The following is a 21,012-nucleotide window of genomic DNA, read 5'->3' as shown; positions in this document are numbered from 1 at the left end:
CTGACTCCTAAATATTTCTTTTCTCAGTCTTGTTAAACAGGACACTATCAACTTGAAAGTCACACTTTGATTTATTTTAAACTTCTAATATTTACAAATAATACCTAGGATAACTTAACAATTAAAGAAGTTTTATTTTTTCCAAATGTGGTACTTTAGTTTTTTGGTTTGGACACAATGTTCCTTTGATTTCAAACAAAAAGTTGACAATTTCACTGTTCTCTCCTACTGCCAGTCAATCGCTTGCAGAATTGGTGCAAAAGGGATGAATTCAGGAAGGGAGCTTAAGCAGATTTTTTAAGCACATATATAACTAACATTGAAGCCGAAGGAACATAAGTACATGCATAAATTCTTTTCTCAACTAAGCCCTTATTTTTTTTCCTCTTTCTAAAACACTTAGAAATATCATAGGAAAAAGAACTCTTTCTCCTTCATTTTTTAAAAAGTGAATTAAAGAATACTGTTTAATGCCATCTAAAGCTAGATTTTACATTTCAGCAGTACAATCACTATAATATCAGTTTTGGATATTTTTAAATTTTATATTCCTTCTATATAAGCTATATTATATATTCAGCTTTGCCACTTGTGATCAAATATGGCTCTCTTAAGTGCAAGTCAACAATGCTTTGCCACATAATACAATAACTAAAAGTTGTATCAACATAATTAATGTTCAGGCTTTTTTTTTTTCAAGTTTTTTTCTGTTTTAATAGAGGCGAATAACTTTATTTAGTTACGTGTTGGATAACTTTACTACTTTTCAAGACAGCACAAGGAAGAATAATTGAGAACTCACAAGAGAGCATTTACTGAACTTCAAGATTTTTGGCATGTGCTAACCAGTACACACAGTGTTGTATTATTTCCGTACCAGTGATTAATGCCTCTTTGATACAGCAAGAGAACTGTCAACATGATCTTTTAAAACAAAGAACTACCATCAATGTGCCTGGATAGTAGCCATTTCAAAGGCTGACAAGTCCCCAGAACTATAGAGTCATAAAAGCTCCATTAATCAGGCTGAAAGATGAATACAGCCTTAAGATGTCCATCCTGCAGCAGGTGTAAAACTGCTTATTTAGTTTTTTCTCTGAGTGACTGACCTTGTCTGCTAAAGTCAACTTCTCAGACAAAAGTGTATGTCCTGCTTACCAGATCCTCGCGTAGTTGGGAAATGAGTTCATCTCTCTCCTTCAGCTGCAACTTCAGCACTGAACATTCATCTTTCATTATATCCTATAAAAACCATCAAAAGATGTTATAATAGGCTAGGACTTTTATTTTGCTCTTGACAAGAAAAGGCAGATTCACACAGTATAAGAGAATTACATTCAAGCAACAAAACTCAATTGTCTTGTCATATTTTAACAACATATTCGAAGTTGCAGTAAAAACAATTAATGCATCCAAAGTAATCCAATAGCTTCTTGATTAGAAGTCCATTTTGTTAGTGTCTGATTCTTTGCAGTCTTTTATTGAATTTCCTCTCCGACATCTTTTATTTTAGTTAAGAAGAAATGGCCATAAAATTCCTAGTGTTTTCTATGAACAAAACTATGACAAATAACCATTTAGATTAATTATTATGAAGTTCTCAATCTGACTGCAGATGGAGAAAGAAAGCACAATAGAAATCCAAAAAAGGAAGCAACTCTTATACCCGCAGCATGTATCGTGACAGGAAAAACGGCAATGATACTAATGTTAGTTGGGTGAAGGAAAAGTAAGCACAGATCACTCTTTTTGCTTGATGGTGCATGTGCAATTAGTATCTATAGGAGAATCCGATGCTCCTACAAGTAAAAGTGTGAACAGCAGAGACCGCAGCCAAACTTGGATGAGTCAGGCCCTTTGCATATTTTCCCCAGAAAAATCTGTCAGTTTATTTCAGTCTTAAGTTCCCAGTCCTTACTTGAAAAGGGAGTCATTCAAAAAATCTTTTGATATAGCCACACATCTAAGAGGGATTTAAACTTTACTAACCAATCCCCTCTGAAGACCAAGTCGGCCCTAGAAAAGCTATAAACACACAGGCTGTGTCTACACTGGGCCACTTATTCTGGAAAAATCAGCCGCTTTTCCGGAATAAGCTGCGAGCTGTCTACACTGGCCCTTGAATTTCCGGAAAAGCAACGACGCTCTACTGTACAAAATCAGCTGCTATTCCGGAAAAGCTATGCTGCTCCCGCTCGGGCATAAGTCCTTATTCCAGAACACTGTTCCGGAAAAGGGCCAGTGTAGACAGCCCAGTAGTCTTTTCCGGAAAAAAGCCCCGATCGTGAAAATGACGATCGGGGCTCTTTTCCGGAAAGCGCATCTACATTGGCCACAGATGCTTTTCCGGAAAAAAGGCTTTTCCGGAAAAGCATCCTGCCAATGTAGACGCTCTTTTTCCAGAAATACTTATAACAAAAACTATTCTGTTTTAAGCATTTCCGAAAATTCATGCCAGTGTAGACACAGCCACATTGTTTTATTGTAGATCCAGGTTATACTTGCCAACGAGTGTTTTTGCCAGTGTATTCACAGCTACAGGAGGACTCTGGCCAATGGTTTTAAGTGTAGACCTGGGCTAAGTGACATAACCAGAGTTTGAAGAGGTTAGATGTTCAGAATTGCACTTAGTTCTCTAATGGTGTCTATGTTCCTGAAATTTTAACATAAAAGTGGCTTAAGTGATGAGTGTATTCCTTCATTTGTAAGAACTTTTTTCCTTTGGTAAAAGGTTGTAAGTGCAATTACAATAAGCACTTTCCAATGCAATTATATGCTAAACTTTTGTTCTAAACAAATTAGAAAATAAAATATCTTCGGATGCAATAGAAAATAGTCACAGTACAGAAAAATAGACATATCTGTATACTATCAGAAATAAGAGCCTTTGTACTATTAGTTTAGAGGCCGATGTAATATTTTAGTGTTCTTGACTATATCATTTGAAGGGCTCAAATTTAGGAAAAGATCAGGATTTCTCCTTGCTGGGCTAGAGGAGAATTTATGGAGGTAGCTATAATTTCTATCTACTCTTCAGTCTATTCAATAAATAAGTTGTTCAGGAATGCTAGCTCAAAAATATAATATACAATACACAACAACCAAAAACATCCCAGCAACAAAATATAAAAACTTTAAATGGACATCACTTTATAAAGCTATGCTACATTTTTATCAATTTATTTTTACTTTTCAAAGCTACAGATGCCGAAGACTAGAAAGTTATGGAAAATAAATGCTCTTACCGGGTTTTTTAACGAAGTCCCCTCATTTGAAACAGAGCCTTTTTTTATTGAAAAATAACTTCAAAACTATGTAACAATTGATGTTGGGTAGTTATGCCTCTTTTTTCTATTTATTCATATCTAAATGTCTTCTTTCAAGAAGGCATCACATTACTTCTTGTAATCTGCATCTTTTCTCCTAATTCAATTGAAGAGTCAAAAGCATAAGAAGTGAAGGGAGAGAAGCAGGAGAACCCCAGGGAAGGACAGCATATTACTATAGTTTGTGAAAAATTATAGGATTTAAAAGGCATAGTAAATGTAACAAGTGTACTACTGATAGATTGTGACTACCTTCACATCTCCATTCATCCTAGAGAAAATGCCATCTGAGCCATACCATTCTGGCAGTTAACCAGCCTATGGCTTCTCCTCATGCCTTTCTGGGTCCTTACTATCAGTAGTAGGCAGAGGAGTACAATGACTGCAGTGCAATTATCCCTCTTGGGAGCATAAAATACCAGTTACCCTGCTGCCTCTCCCTCAATAGCACGCCCGTAGCAGAACTAACCGGAATCTGGCCTCATGTCACTACCTTCACAGTATGTAATATCTGATTCTCAAATTACCTACATCCTCCCCCATGCCAGTATTATGTAAGTTGGATATAATTATAATAAAATAATGTAGTGGCAACAGTGATTGGTAAAGTGATTTTGTTATAACACATTACAGATTTATACAGAAATAAGGGTTTTATACAAATTATGTTCTGGGATCATGGCAGGCAGCAGGGCCACCATGCCCTCCCCTCCCCCACCCGCTCCCTCGGCCACCTCTGCCTGCTGCTGCTCTACCTGCTCAGTGAGGCCAGTGCTGGGTGACTGCAGGCAGGGATTCCAGCCAGCAGGGCTCCCTGTAGGTTGGGAGCGCCATTCCCCCTACCCCACCTGCCCATCGCCCCGCACTCTCCTATCACCCTAACACAGTGGTTCTCAAACTTTTTGACCCACTTGGCTCAATGCAAACCTTTCTGTGGACCAGCTGTTGCTAATGAAAACTCACCGTTAATTACATAATGACACCCGAGCCATTTTGCTAGTGCTGCAGCTAGAGAGAATGATTTAATTTAATCAGTAAGAAAGGCAATATTAATTTAAATTATTAAATAGATAAAGCACTTTAACTATCTCATGTTAGTTTATCAAGCTTCATTTTAAATAAAGTAAAATATTAATTTATGTCAAATACAAAAATGTCCTGTGTTTCCTTTCTTTATGGCAGTGGGTGGGGAACCATTTTTGGATTGGAGACCATTGACCTACAGAAAAATCAGTTGGGGACCACACAAGTGAGAAGTGCCAAAAAAAAAGCCTCTAAAAACCGCCAACCTCACTAATTGGGCCCCCAATTCACACACTTCATTCCTCTGGCCTTCCAGCCCCATGGGGGGAAGGGAAAGTTCAGGGTTTCCCTTAAGCCAGATTTATTTTTCTGGGATTCCAAGGTTAGTGGATTTTGTGGAACGCCCTAAGCTCAGGGGTTAGGACAAAAATTAGGGGTTCAATTTGCGGGACAGGGCTCCCAGTGAAAAGGATGGAGTGTAGGATCTGGGCACGAGGTAGGTGTAGGAGGAAGTGAGGGTGTGAGATCTGGATGGAAGGTAGGCTACAGGAGCAGGTTGGGGGGTAGGGTGTCTGGCCAAGGGGGAGGATGCAGGAGCAAGGGAGGATATAGGAGCAGGTTGGGATAGAGTATCTGGCCAAGGGGGAGGGTGCAAGAGTGAGTTGGGAGCAGGTGTCTGGCCAGGCAGGAGGATGCCTGAGGGGGCTGAGTGTGCGGGGGCTGGGCATGAGGGGTCACTTACTTGCCTTTGCACTCCCCCGCTCCCATCGCTCCATGTAAAACGGCCTCCTGCTGGTCTCATCGGCTGGATTCCAGACAATGGGAGCAACAGGGAGAGCCTCCAGGCAGCACACCCACACACTGCTGTTCCCCCAGCCAGGGAATGGGGAGCACTTCTTTCCCGCAAACTGGATGGTGCAGTGAGGATCGGGATTTTCTCCCCCAGCCCAGTGGGAGGCAGATGCTGGCACTCCATCATCACAGGGGAGGGGGGAAGTATGAGGGAGAGTGAGGCTGGAGCACCAGTGCAGACTTCCCACTGTGGGGGGATGGAGGTGGGCTAAGCTCGAGCCACAGTCCCACTACTCTAACAGAGCCCCCTCATGCTTACTTAGAGGACCATCTGCACCCTTCTCATTCCCCCCTCTCATGGGCCTGTATCTATACAGTAAATACTGTCAAACACAAATGGTATTGGGGACTGTAGTGACAAAGCTTGGCCTCTCTCTGAGTTGGAAGCAGAAGAACTCCCCAAGCCACCCTGGTGTGCAGAGCCAGAGCAACCCAGCCCTGTCCCCAGGAAGAAGAGGGATGGGACCAGAAGTATAAAGGCAGTTGGGCCAGATATAGCCCAAAGTGAACCTCCTCCTGAGATAGGAGGCTTGGCCACACCGCCTGGAAGAGAAAAAATGACCAAGACTGCCAACAATCTCAAAGACTGGCAATCCTGGCCAGTCAACCAAGCCAATGGAATCTTTGCTAGAGTCTTTGTTCCCCCCAGACACAGAAGAGCTGGGGCCAAGACAGGTAGCTCACAGGGGGACTGGGAAGTAGCTCAGGGATAGCTACTGGGAAGTAGCTCAGGGATGTGACCCATGTCTGGCTGAGGATATGGAGGTGAAATGGCCAGCATGTTGTGATCAGCATTGCTGCTGACCTAGTGGCAGCTTGAACCTCCACTGTTCGGGCCCTGAGCTGCAATGCAGTGGACAGGTGGACCAGCGTACCCCTTGCCACTCCAATCCCTGAGTGGCAGTCTCCTCATTTTGGGACAAAACACTTGGGCTTTGTTGGCTTTCTGCCAAAGTTGGGAGTTCCAATTGCTGCTCAGCTTGAACACGGGACTGTGCACCCTGAAGTTATTTCCCCGCCCTGAACTAGGGACAGGGCATACTAACTCCTGATCAGCCTGAACACAGGCCTGAGCCCACTGTTTGTGGCCCGCCCTGCACTAGGGCCAGGACATATTTACTGCTGCTCAGTCTGTGCATAGGCCCTAGCAATAGGATTCTTCATTGTCCCTCCCTAAACTAGGCATCTTGCCTGTTGTTCAGCCCAAACATGGGCTGGTGGACATGAACTATTGCTCCCCACCCCACCGCACCCGCCCCAAAGAAGGGCCAGGCTGGTCTACTAACCCAGTCTGCTTCCTTGTAGTGAGGCAGATTGGCCTCCCTTTGAACTTGAATGGAAGCTAGGCTTTGACCTGGACCAGTACAGGGACACCTAAGATACAGTCCAAAGTGAACAAAGGAACAGGGAGGAAGACATCTCACAATAATAAGGAATTAGAAGGGAGACAGGAGAAAAGGACAAGACCGGCCAATGAAATTGCATGAGAGAACACTGACCAAAGATTTCTTTGTAAAACTGTGGGAAAGAGGCATCCCTGCCAAAGCACAACAGCGATACACAAGAATTACTGGAGTTGTACATAGTAGCCTGAGATCAGAAAAAGACCAGTTTTACCTTCGCAATGCTTGGGGCAAATCATATTATTGCATATTGTCAGACTGCAGGTGAAAATGGTGGAAGGCCATTGCATTCAAGACATGGCTATTTAAAGCCTTTTAAGGTAAAGATGAAAAGATGACAAAGGCCAGTGGGGACTTACAGTAAGAAGTGATAAAATAGTAGCAGCCAATAATCCCCAACATAGAATTATCACAACAGCTAAGAAGAACAGATCTTTTCAGCAGATGTTGCCACCATTACTCTGAGTCCCAATGAATTACTGAGTTTGGGGGGAAATTTCTTTCTTTAATAGTCAGGTTTTGCATATCTTGTGGCTCCATGCTGGTTCTTCACTGTTTTCACATTCTAAGAAAAGCTTTTAGTCATGTTTGTGATGTTTTTAGAAGAATACACGTGCTACCCATTTTATGATTCTCTACACGTACATTTCTCACACCTAACATCATGTAATAATATTTACAGGAGGAATTTGAATAATTCATTATATAATTTGATATCAATGTAAGTAAAAACATGGGAGTTCAAAATAATGTAGCTTCAGTAAGGTATGTATTAAAAGAGAAGAATAGAGGCCATGCTTTTAACATGAGACAAAATAAGCATAATAGATGTTCAATAAATTTAAGTAAAATTAGTTCCTGAAAAAATGAACTAGTCTTATGGACACTTTTTAAATCAAAGCTGTTAATAATATTAGTCTTTTATGTATTCAAAATAGGCACCTAATGAACTTGAAACTTCAGAGATTTGGCATTTTTCTGTCAGGTCAGGGAGTTGGGAAACAGAAAAATATCTCATTGGTACTAGTAGTGTGAAAACTGACAGACAGAAGGAGAGCTTACCTAATAATTGCTTGCTATTTATAGTGCTTTTCATGACAAAAAATCCAAACCTTCCTCCCCACAAAAAAAGCAATGCATACTTTACACAACAGTCATTGTAACCACCAGAGGAATGCAGCCATCTCTTCAGTGATACACAGCAGCTGTTTAATACCACACAGCAATGTAACTTAGAAATGGAAGGAAAAAAGGTCTGACATGGAAAATTTCTTGAAGGACACATTTTAACTCAAACTAGGTAATATGCATACAAATATTTCAGACATACTCTGTCTGGCCGACATACTCGCTGGACCCCTTGACAAGGCATGGGGGAAAGAATGGGACCTCAATCAGAAGGTGTGGGGCTGGGGCTAGCAAGTATGTAGATTCTTCTATTAAGTCCACTTCACTCACCAGTAGCATATGTAGTGGTCATCCTTAATAATAATGATGATGACTAATGATTTACCAATTACTTCTAGTGTTAAAAGTCTGATTCTGATTTCATTTGCTGTGATTTGGTTCAATAACTGAGAGGCAGTTATTCCTGACTTTCACTTGTGTGAATGAAAGCAATATCATGTTCTAAAGCCATTTTTTTTTAAATAAGTGGCATCTGGTTATAAGCACCTCTATCTTTAGGTGTCCAACTTGAGGCAGTTTGTTTCTGGTTTTCAGAGGTGCTATATCATTGACTTTAACTGTAACTGTAAGAGTTCAGCACCTGTAAACATTAAGCCATTGGTATTTTAACTTGGGCAATCAAAATTGTTTTAACTAAATTTATTTGTGTAGTATTCTAGGCATTCCACACTACTACAAGAATTGAAAATACTTTGAAGTACTGAGATAATACCACTTGTCTAAGGCAACCTTGGTAAGGTTTGTTTTTAGAAAGGACTATTTCAATGTATTTTGAGGGTGAACGGACCTTCCCAGTTTATAATCAAGCAGGTAACAATGCTTCCATGCTACTGTGCTTTAGTTTTCCAAATGTATGGTTATTTGAACACCTCTATCATTTGCCTACATTTAAACATAAACTAATGAGTTATGCCCACACAGCAAAGTGAAAATGTACCCTACAGACAATAAGCTACATTTCATCAGCCAACTCAGAAGAGAGGAGAGAACTGACACATCTGTAAGCATGTAATAATGCAATAAACACTGTATACTATGCAGACTATACCACTTCAGAAAAAAAACAGTCCTGACCATGAATTTAGAGATAAAAGTATTATTGAACAGATAAAAAATACTGACTCCTAAATGACTAAAAATATATGATGAGTAAGTTCACATCTATTTATTTCCTTGGAAATGAACACTAGGGTTTCAAGGATGTGGGCTGTGACAAACTGGAGATCAGAGTAGTTCTGATAGTCCTTTCTGGTCTTAAATGTTATGGCTATGAAATGAATAATACTGACCAGTTAGATCTTAGGCCCTGATTTAGAAAATAGTTTCTAATTAGCAAAGCATTTAAACATATGTTCAACTTAAAGCATGGGATCAGGTCCCATTGGCTTTAATGAAAACTAAGCACATATTGAAATGCTTTGCTGTGTAAGGATTCTTTCTTGAATTGGAACCTTAGACAGATTAATCTATGAAGCAGGAAATGAATCTCAATCTATATTAGTAGAGCAATGTGAAAATTTGCAGCTCTCCATAAGTTATGATTATTAATACAAGGTGTCACATGACTATCTCTGCTTTCTCACTGTACAGTTAGTTTTGCTGAGCCAATAATGTCATCTCCCATTTAGGATTATACTCTATGGCTATGTCTACACTACGTGTTTTGTTGAAAGAGGCAATGCAAATGAAGTGCCAATTAGCATATTCTCACACTTCATTTGCATAATCTATTCCGGTCCATTTTTGCACAAGAGGTGTTTGAGCAAAAACACGCAGTGCGGACGTGTCCGTATTGCGCAAAAAGCCCTTTTTGCACAAGATCCTTATGACTCTCTCAGGGAGCATTCTCCGGGGCCCTTAGCATTCAAGTTTGTGAGTGTGAAGTAGTTAAATTGGTTTGGCATAATATTTTAGAAAGAATAAATTTCTACTTAAATTATGATATAACCACATTGATCTCCTCTTATAGTTTTGATGTATTGCCCAAAATATATCAAATCTCTCACACTAATGTGTGTAGTTATTCAGAATAAACTTGGCAGGGTGAGGGGGGAGGACTCTTATCATACTTGTTCATCAAAATGACTCTTGAAAGCACAGCTTCTTGATACACCACAAAATTTGAACAAAGGGTATGAGTATGATAAGGTTTCTAAAAGTTACATGGTATATTGAACATAACATGCCTATCTCCACCACTGTCATTTCTTTTGATCTTTCATATTGTGAATTACTTGATAATGACAATGTCAACCCAAATAAAGTGGGACAAAAATATATTGGGCCTAATTCTGTTTTCACTTACAACAGTGTAATGGACATGTACAAAATTATACTAGATTTATACTGAAGCAAGTCAGAGGAGAGCTAGGCCCAAAGTATCTGAATATAATGGTAGAACTAGGGGTACCCTTGGTTCACATTGATTTTTATTTCATCAAGGGGTGTGATAGTATGGAGGCTTAAATAGTATCATCTCTATCCCCTATTGCTCAAAGTCCGTATCAGCAGAGATGTTTTAACGTGTAAAACATTTCATTGCCTTCTCATATTTGTTAATAAAACATTAGGTTCTCAATGCACATTTGATAGTCACATGCACACCTTCCAGTAGATTTTCATCAACTTGCAAACACATGACATATTCCTCAATCAATAACACCATTTCACATGCACAATTTTCAGATCTCTGAGTTCATACAGGACTCTTTAGGCTTATCACAGTCTTCCTTGATAATCTAAGGAAGGAGTTCAAATATTTGAAGAGTTGATTCACATCCCATTTAACAGATTTTGCATTAGGCAAAATAGAGTAAAAACAAGCTCTAAACCATATTCTGCTCTTCATTACACCAAATTTGATGGAGTTACTTTGGTTTTCCAAAAGTCTGTAGGAGGAGGAGTGGACCCCGCTATTTTTCAGTATGGCAATTTCCAGGGTAATTTATTTTAGTTTTTACTATTTTTTGATATTTGACATTGTCAAAAATATTTGTTTTCTCTTCATATGTTTCCATCTCTGTCCATGCTGCACCGAGAAACTTCTAGTGCAACAGATTATAAACTGAAGTAGAGATTAACAATGTTTTTGGTTTTAGAAACACAAAGAAACTAAGTGAACTGAGTGAAACTACAGTTTCAGTGTGTGAGTCAAACTGCATCCTCAACTACATTGTGACCTTACAAGCAAATGCATTTTTCATTTGAAAGTCAACCTTTGTTAAACTAATGTGATGCTTTGCTGCTACATTTTGTGCAGCTACATCAATCTTTAAATACCCTGGACTTTGGGATAAATGTAGACCATCTATTTGCTACACTGCCATTAAGAAGATCATTGCACCAGAAAAGAAAGGTACATCTTAAAGGCTTTTTAATAAGAAAATTCATCTGCTTTGGTCAGATAACATAGATATTATCAGAACTGAGGTTTATAGTGATGTTGATGTGTAAAGACAAACAGTATGTAAAAATCTTTCAGATGTGAAGAGAGGCTTTAATTTGCATGATTAGTTGTCTTTAGAGAACCCAATTTAAACCTACATAATGGGAGTACACAGCAATATAGTACTAGAAAATGTAAACAATATTTTAGAATTTCAATGGTTTTCTAAAGTTGCATTTAATAACATTACTTTCGTTTTGTAAGATTCTACAATTTTAGAGGGGCACTATATTTGCAGAATCTAAAACAAAACAAAAAAACCCCCAAAACTCTGTATGGATTAGCTTGTGAAATGAAGCTTTCATTCCTTTATTTGAAAATGAGTATTTTGCAAAAATATTTTAATAAATCTATTCAAGACTAGAGGTGGTTGGGAATATTTCAACAGAAGGCTTTCATGTTTTAAACGATAGGATGGGGGGGAAGGTGCAGCACTTTCAGTGAATTTTTTATTGCTAAGAGTTCCTCAGGTACAGATGGAATTTATCAAAACCAGAGATATAGCGATCCCAAATGACACAACAGCCCAGTAGTTAGAGCACCTGAGATTCACAAGAGGGGCTTAAACCTGAATGCCCTAAGATGGGCTACAGAGTAAATTTCTTCTCTCATTTATTAATTTATTTATATATACAAAGCTTCAACAGAAGAGCTAACACTTTATCCCATAATCTGATGTTTATGGCACTCACCTGGCATTCAGGATGCACACGTTCAAGGCCTGTTCTGAATTAGGCAGGACAGGGATTTGAATCCTGTTTCTTCTACACTGCATATGAGTGCCCTAACCACTGGCCTACTATTTGAGTTGGTGGGGGGGAGCACGCTCTGAAAAATCTTTTGACATTTTCCAGTGTAGGAAAAAAATCCACGGATTATATTTTGTTTGTAAATAATAGTTGTTTGTCCACCTTATGGTATCTCTCTTCTTGGGGCAATTAATGCCTTTTTCCTCTAGAGTGGGAAGGAGTAAGGGTCTCATAGTCTGTGTTCGACCTAGTCACAGGAGAACATAAAATATAGCTGCATCTGAGAGACAATACCGTCTTTCCTGATAGCAGCACAGTCCATGTTCTAGACAAGACTTTGAGGGATCCACAGAAGACAATAGAGGATTATCTGAACTCCGTAGTTCTAGCTGTCATTTCCTGAAAGGTCCCTGTCTCACCTATACCCTGGAATCCTGTGTCCTAGCCTTGCTGTCCTGGTGTTTCCTGTCTGTGACATCCTCTGTCTTGGGTCCATTCCTCTGAAACTGGTATATGCTGTGTTTCCCTATACAACACCTGTAGTAAAGCACCTTGGGTTGACCTTGGAATCTTATGGCAATCTGTTAAGCCAAGCTGTACCTGTATGCCCTTGAAATGTAGATGGTATCATGAGCTTTCATGGGCCCAACTCATTTCTTCAGAGTGGGTTCTTTCATCTGAAGAAGTGGGTTGTGCCCATGATAGCTTATAATACCTTCTACATTTTTTCTTAGTCTCTAAGGGGCTGCAAGACTATTAATTGTTTTTTAAGTTTTTTCAGTTACAGATTAACACTGCAACCCCTCTGAAACAGGACTATGTAGCACTTTAAAGACTAACAAGATGGTTTATTAGATGATGAGCTTTTGTGGGCCAGACCCACTTCCTCAGATCAAATAGTGGAAGAAAATTGTCACAACCATATATACCAAAGGATACAATTAAAAAAAATGAACACATACGAAAAGGACAAATCAAATTTCAGAACAGAAGGGGGATGTGGGGCGGGGGGAGGGGGGAGGTAGATGTCTGTGAGCTAATGGTATTAGAGGTGATAACTGGGGAAGCTATCTTTGTAATGGGTAAGATACCCAGAGTCTTTGTTGAGACTCACGTGTAGTGTCGAATTTTAGCATGAATGACAGTTCAGAGGATTCCCTTTCAAGTGCAGATTTAAAGTGCTACATAGTCCTGTATTTTGTCTCAGTTACACCAGACTAACACGGCTACATTTCTATCACTATTTGTATGCCCTTAGTTATTTTGCTGGGAAGGTCCTATGAGTTACTATTTAAGTCATCGCTAATAAACAAGTTTGTTGTATAGTTAACTCTGCCCATAGCCTTTGCTCTGAAGATAGGTGCAGTTTGGGAGAACAAGTCTGCTGTGTGGGGACTCTAAGATGTGGAAACTAAGGCACATCCAGTTAACCATAGGCAAGATCTGAGTTCCTGATTAACATCAATTTCATCCTAATATGAGATAAAACTTTTTTCACAATATAAAATTTTCTTGTTTTCCAACCAATTCCTTCTTCTTATCATAATCACAACATGCTTCAGAGGGCATGATACCAGGATTCATCATCAAATTTGTAACAATCACTAAGAAGAACGTCACACTTTCACCAGGCTAGATTTGGCTGCAACATTGATTTACTATGGTATATCAGTAATGCTTCGTTCTTGGTACCACTGTATTTATATACACATTTTCCCAGTACATATTAAAAATAGGCCTTTTGTCTGACCTAATTTAATAATTTGAAGATACCGGAAACCAGTGTGGATAAACCAAAGATTACTTTGATACTGTTGTAAATATATCTCTGAGGCTTTTGTTAAAGAAATCAAAACATCTGCACGAGACTGGGGATGGGAGGCAGGACAACCTCCTATCCTTTATTATAAAAGAGAGGAAATGATTAACTGATATTAAACAATAGTAATATTTTTGGTGCAAATTAAAATATTGAACAATTGTAACATATTAGGGTACCAGAACAACAGATGGCTGATGGTATAGAGATTCATGTGGACCGTCTTCTCTTTCTGCTTGCATCTCTGTATTTACACAGCACTAATTAACAAAGTGGAATATGAAAACATGCATTTGTAACCCCTTTTCTTAAAATTTGCTTGGAGTATGAATTAACACAAAAATGTCAAGTGAAACTTAGCCAAAACTCATCTGGATTTGACTCTTATTAACAAAATTTTACTCGACTCACATTTAGTGACTTGTATTTTATTGAATTATCCTGTGCAATATCCTTTAATTAACAAATACACCTTTTTACCCTGACAAAATATCCTACCTATTATACTTTCTTACACAACCATCCCTTCATCTCAGTAGATGAGTGTCTCTACTAATTTTCAAGAAAATATTTAATTTACAGCAGACATCTCAATGTCTTCTATTTTTAGTCCCAAAGAGATGAAAACCTTTTACTCTGACATAATTGTCCATTTTTCAGTACAAGAAATCTACTCTGACAGACCCGAAAAAAGGTCCAGCCAATGGACTTGGTGAGTGAGAGTGGCTAGATTAATGAGCTCATTATAATTTATGAAAGACTGATATGGGGATGACTACCTACTTTAATTAGTTTTATTACTGTAAGACATTGTTTCATATGCCAAGCTCATCACCAAGCATGCCTGGAAAACAGAGTAGTAATCAGATTTGATACGAGGAACCTTTCATTACAGTACAGCTAACGGCACTTATAATGAATAAGGAAGGTATTAAAAAGATAGACATGGCAGTGTCTAGCATAAAATAATTTATCAAGGCTAATAATTTTGTGATGAACAGTGCAATGATGGTCTTAAGTAAAGAATTTAGTACAACAGCAGTATTGTTATGGTGTGCAGTGATTATGGAAAATTCTGACAGTAATATATTTGGAAGGTTCAGCAGGTCAGGTTTACCCAGATAATAAAGCATAATGCAAAATATTAATTGCTCACCTATTATAATGAAAATATTAATTAGTAATTGGAACATCTAGAAAAATAACAGCTCCCTTGAAAAGTGAGAAAACTACTCGCCCAGTTATCTTATAACATAGAAGTCAGGGGCATATATATATATATAATGTGACTGATCCTTTTTAAATACTTGAGAGTGAAAAAAAGTATTAAAAAGGAATTATGCAATAAATTAAAGTAAGGTTCTCTTTGCTAGAAAATTAAACATACTTAGTGAAGGGAACAAAGTTTATCAAATTATAAATGGAATGAACTTTGAACAGAAAGACTAAAAGTGATTAAAATAAACAGGAAGAAATTGTATTACTTGTTTAAAAGTACCCTCTTCCTCTTCAAAGATTTTTATGCTAGTCGGATGACTAAATATTTGTGTAAAAGGGAAAGATAATCTGTTCTATCTGTCAACAAAATTGTGAACCTAGAAGAAGGGGAAAGGTAAAAACTGTTCCAGAAAAAATCAAAAGGGAAAATTTTATTTTTAATACTGAAAGGCTATTAATAATATATAGTAGCAAGCTAGACCTTAAAATTAATGATATGTTAGCAAAGGCAATTCAAAATGCCAACTTCAAGTTATGGGAAAATGGATTCTAAATAACAAGACCACACAACCCTGCCATGTATCTTCTATAATATTGCCTCATTTGGATCTTGGTTCTGTCCTCAGTTCTATACTAGGCACATCAGAAAACTCGAAAGAAATAGAACTTGGGGACCTGACCCTAATACGCCAGTCTCATAAAAAGGACACAGCATAGTCTGTATGCCTTATGTAAGTTACAGATTATTTAATACCTTGTAAAAAAATAAACAGCAGACAGAAGGATTGTGTGTGTAAATGCAAAAGTGTCTAGACTTGAACGCCAAATTATTTATCCTTTACTTTTCAAAGCAGGACTAACTACAGCAATAAAGAGAAAGAACTAACAGAATCAGTGTATAAACTAAATTGGCATCAAAAGACCCTTGGTAGGATAATCTCACAACGGACATTTTTGTACAAAGGAGATCGTAATTTGTTCAGAAAGAACAAGGAGGAGAAAAGAGGACAGTGCTATACTGTACATCAGAAATATAAACACTTGTTCTGAGACCCAGAAAAAAAGTGAGAGGCAGATCAGTTTAAAGTTTCCATGTAATAATAAAGGGGGGAAAAACAGGGGTAATGTCAGTGTGTGGGGATCTGTTAGGCTACATCTATATTACAAAGCTATTTGGGGATACAGGAGTATCCCGAAATAGCTATCCTGCATCTTCACAGCAAGACCATTATTTCAAAATATAATGGACTCACTATTCCGACGTCCCTGTAAACCTCATTCCACGAGGAGTAAAGGACATTTTGGAATAGTGGGTTATTTCAAAATCTGGCGCTAAGTAGAAGGCATCAAAGTATGAAATAAGCTATTTCAAAATAAGATCAAAATCAGGAACAAGTGGGATGAGATATTTCTAAGATATACAAACAGAAATACCCAAAAAAGCAAGACCAGATAGTAATGTTGGACTTCAATTGAAAAAAGTACAGCAAAAGACGAAGTTTCAAGGAAGCTGTAATGTACTGAGGACAAATTTTTGTTTCAGAAAGTGGAAGAAGAAAGATGGGAGGTCAGCCATTTTAGACTTGATTCTGACATGTTGCAGCACTGAAGGTTGAAAATAGTTTGGGTAAAGGGAACATGAAATGATAAATTTAATAATGTTAAGGAAAGAGAGGAGTGAGAGCAGCAAATTAAGGACAATGGACTTTCCATCCCCTCTCCCCCCCCCAAAAGTAGACTTTAACAAACAAACAGACAACTGTTTTGTCCCAAGTGAGGAAAAATGAAGCAGGAGAGCTGGCAGCTGTACAATATTAAAAGGCACAACAGCAAGCTATCGGATGCAAAGAAAAAGATAAGAGGAACCTCAACAGAACAACATGGCTCCCACAGGAGCTCTTTAAATGACCTGAAACTTTTTTTTAAAAAAGTAATCTTGCAAAAAAAAGAGGGAGCATGGACGAATTACTAAGAGTATGGACAAAAATGGCACAAACGTGGAGACAAAATCAGAAAGGCTAAGACATAAAATAAGTTACATTTAGCAAAGCACATACAAGTCAATAAGAAGAGGTTTTACATTAGGAGCAAGTGCAAGATAGAGGGAAGTGCAGGTCCCCGTACTTAGATGGGAAGGAGAGTTAATAACCGATTACATCAGTTGAGGTGATTACTTCTATAGTGAAGAGTGAAGCAAAATAGACATTAATTTGTGACCAAATACTTAACATAATTAATTTGAATATCTTAGAAAACTTGACCTATCAGGAATATTATATAGAAGTGGGCATGTTTAGTCTTCAGAAAAGGAGACTGAGGCAGGACTGGGTAAGATTCTTCAAGCATGTTTAAGTCTGTTTTAAAGAGCTGGGTGATCAGTTGTACTCCATTATACACTCAAAATGGAACAAGTAGCAATGGGCTCAATCTGCAGCAAGGCCTGAGGTGGCTTGAGCACCAAACCTTTTAAACTGCCACCGAAGCACCACATGTCATGCTCCGAGCAGCTGTAAGGGCTGGGGAGGCGATGTGACATGCTCCTGGGCTATGTCTACACTACAGGGATCTATCAGAAAAAGGTATGCAAACTGCGCTCTGCAATTTGTGTACTTTTTTCGAATAGTTTTGTTGGAAGAGGCTTCTCTGAAATTTGGCCTGTTTATGCTGGGCCAAATTTCAGAAAAGCCTCCTCTTTCGGAAGAGCCCTTCTTTCTCGTGCGAGGAGGAAGACAGGGCATCTGAAAGAGTGCGTCTGCTCTTCCACAAAAAAAGGGGAAAGAGCAGACGCGTTCCCTGGACGTGGCGGAGTTTTTCCAGGATACCGAAAAAAACCCATAGTATAGACATAGCCTCAGTGGCACTGATGGCTGGTTGCTCCTGGCCCCACTATTTCTGAGGGCTCTTCCGTTCCAAGAGCATGGAGCTCCTTCCCCGCCCCAGGGCCTGGTGTGGCTGTTGGCTCTCCTGCCTACAGGTAGTACAAATATATATACAAATCTGAATGTGTCATTAATCACTGAGAGAGGAAGCACGATCCTCTGTTTAAAGAAACTGACTGAGAAGAAAAAAATCTGCATTTTGTTCATGTATTTTCAGTGTGACCATGGGCAAATCACTACCTCTCTCTGCTTAAGTTTCCTCACTTGTAAGCTAATTTCATAGGGTTGTTCTGAGATTTATTTCATTAGTATTTGTGAACCACTGAGGTACTGTCATGATGAGTACCTCAAAATGCCAAACAAACAGACCTTTATAGATATGCAATAAGTCCCAGAAATCAGGCCCCAGAGATACCTGGAGTTATTTTAGGTTATAACCTTTCATTTTGCTCCAATATTTGTCCAGGTGATATCCAACTACTGAGCAATCTTGAGCTGTTTAGCTCATATCACATCAAGTAGTAGTTTATAATATAAATGCAGCACTCTTCTGTAAATATGGATAATAGACTCTTTTGTCGTAAATTTCTACACAATCCTTTTGCAACCTTTCTGTTACTAAGATCATTGATAAATTGCCTGGGCTAAAAATCTTACACCATATAATCAAAATTTCAACTGAGCAGCAATTTGTGCGTTACCAAGATTTATTGTTGCTAATGGCAAACCATATTATAATCAAAATGGATAAGGCAGACATCACAGTTATATTGCATTAATAGAGATTATAGGGATGAGACCTTAAAAGACGTGAGTAATAATATATGTTTCTTGATGCAGAATATGTACTAGGTCTTAGCCTCCTTAGAGAAACTTACAGTTGTAAAGTGGCATAAATACAAAATTTTCCCCACTTTTGTCTATTCCAATTTTGTTATTAGTTTAGCTATTTTGTCCTAATCTTTTTAAATGCCTATAATTTACACAATAAAAATCAATCAAACAAATAATTTTCTTCTGGAGAGTTCACAATGAAAATTTCAGTAGATCCATACCACAGAATTTATCTTCTTCATAGCAGTTCTGCTACTTCTCAGATCAAACTTGAAAAAGGACCTGAACTCTAATCCTAACACACTTGAATTTATATTAGAAATCCACATAAGACTACATGCTGTGTCTCACAGTGTCAGTATTCCAGTCTGTATATATGAATCTCATCACTGGAGGAATAGGCCACAACTTCTACCAATCGTGTACTCATGGTTCAGCAAAGAACTTAAATGTGTGTATAACGTTGAACATTTAGAATTTTCCTTAGATGTCAGTGGGATTACTCAGATGTTTTCGGTTCCCCCTACATTAATTCTTCTCTTGATTAGACCATAATCTTTATACTATAGGTTATGCGTTTCAGTAATCATTATATACAATGGGTTATATATGGCCTACATCTCCAAAAGTGACACTTTTTCATTTTTCAATTTCAGGGTATTAATTAGACACCCGACTAATGTTACCTGAATTTCAGAAAGTGCTGACCACCCACCCTGTCCAAAATATTTAATGTGTCTCACAACTGGTAGCCAAAAATTGAGTGAGCTAGAATCACTAGTCATTTAATTAAGGACAAATGTGATTTGTTGTGATTATGACATGTCCAGTTAGATGAAAACATCTTTTTTTATATTGGTTAATTTCTTAAACAACTCAAAATCCACACAGCTTGTCCAAAATATGTATTACTAGAAAATGTGCATGTACACACACATGCACACACAGACATGTAGACGCATGTTAAAATTCTTCTGCCTCCCCCCTTCACCCAGCTGCCCCATTTTAAGATATTTTGCAAGTACCCCATAAGGAACTGACAATCTTTAATGAGTAAAATATTCATAACCTATTGTATTCTATTTCATTATGTTCTCTCACAAACATACTTCTAATATACACAGAAGGTGATGTATCTGCAATGATATCTTTGATTTACTATTCCTCAGTGTAATCGACTCTCTGATGAAGAGATCTCTAAATTCTCCATATATCACATATATCCATATTTATCTAATGTCAGATACTGCACTTGGGTCTCTAAATTAAAAGATAATTGTGGTTAATTAGGCACCTTTATTTATTGAAGAAAAAAACAGGAACTGTCAGAATTTATATACTCTTGACAAGTATTAAAAACTAAACCCTCATAATCTCACAGAAACTAGATAGCAAAAGAAAAATGAGAATAGTTAATCACATAACTCTGAAAAATTCAAGTGTACATATTAGTCCGCTTAAACTTGGTGGAAACTATTATACTAATTTTGGTCTTGATCCAGCAAATAATTACTTATATTCTTAACTTTATTATTGTACTAAACCTTCAGAGGGGTAGCCCAGTTAGTCTGTAACTGGAAAACCTTAAAGAACAAATAGTCGTGCAGTACCTTAGAGACTAACAAAACATATAAATGGTGGTTTGAGCTTTCGTGGGCACAACCCACTTCCACAGATCAGCTCACAAAAAGCTCATGATACCATCTACATGTTTTGTTAGTCTCCATGATGCGGCAAGACTGTTCACTGTTTTTTAAGGTTTTACTATTGAACTGTGGTAGTCACTACTTACAGTGGTAAGGTTAAGTACACACACAACCTTGTTGCCTATTGCAAACACTGGAGTATGGTCAACTTTTTTTTTTAAAGAGGAGAAACAAAAGCACAGGAAACGGGTACTTTGTTTTTGAGGTAAGAAGCTTTGTTGTAAGTTAAAGTGTAGTCCTTTTTGGAGTCCTTTTCACCACCAAGAAGCAGGATATTGGGGTGCTGCTAATTCAAGAACTGAACAACATTGGTAGGTTGTTCCTTGAGCTGTACTGACTGTTGTCTGCTCAAATACTAAATAGTTACCTACCAAAAATCTCTACGGTAACTAAAATGGGAGAAGAATTTGTGATCATCAACAGTGGGGACATTTTGAAATGCTACCAGAATCAACTTTGCCCAATGAAAATCAAATATCATTGCTTTTCATAGATGCAAGGTGGCTGGCACTATTAAAATGTCTGTGATATATTTAACTATAATTACTAGAGAAAAACAGTGAGAGAATA

At 38.1% G+C, this 21,012-nt stretch overlaps 1 protein-coding gene across 9 annotated transcripts in view; it reads right to left on the bottom strand.

Annotated features, from left to right (window-relative positions):
* Window positions 1–21,012, bottom strand: part of CCSER1 (coiled-coil serine rich protein 1) — a 1,130,035-nt gene that overhangs the window by 494,375 nt on the left and 614,648 nt on the right. For all 9 annotated transcript variants that reach the window (XM_075929595.1, XM_075929599.1, XM_075929603.1 and 6 more), the window contains one exon: window positions 1,159–1,242. In XM_075929595.1, the coding sequence (XP_075785710.1) occupies window positions 1,159–1,242 (84 nt within the window). The remainder of the gene's footprint in view (window positions 1–1,158; window positions 1,243–21,012) is intronic.

The sequence above is a fragment of the Pelodiscus sinensis genome, chromosome 5 (genome assembly GCF_049634645.1).
Source record: "Pelodiscus sinensis isolate JC-2024 chromosome 5, ASM4963464v1, whole genome shotgun sequence".
Lineage (NCBI taxonomy): Eukaryota > Metazoa > Chordata > Testudines > Trionychidae > Pelodiscus > Pelodiscus sinensis.
The sequence above is the reverse complement of the archived record's forward strand: the minus strand, read 5'-3'. Positions and strand labels throughout refer to the sequence as shown.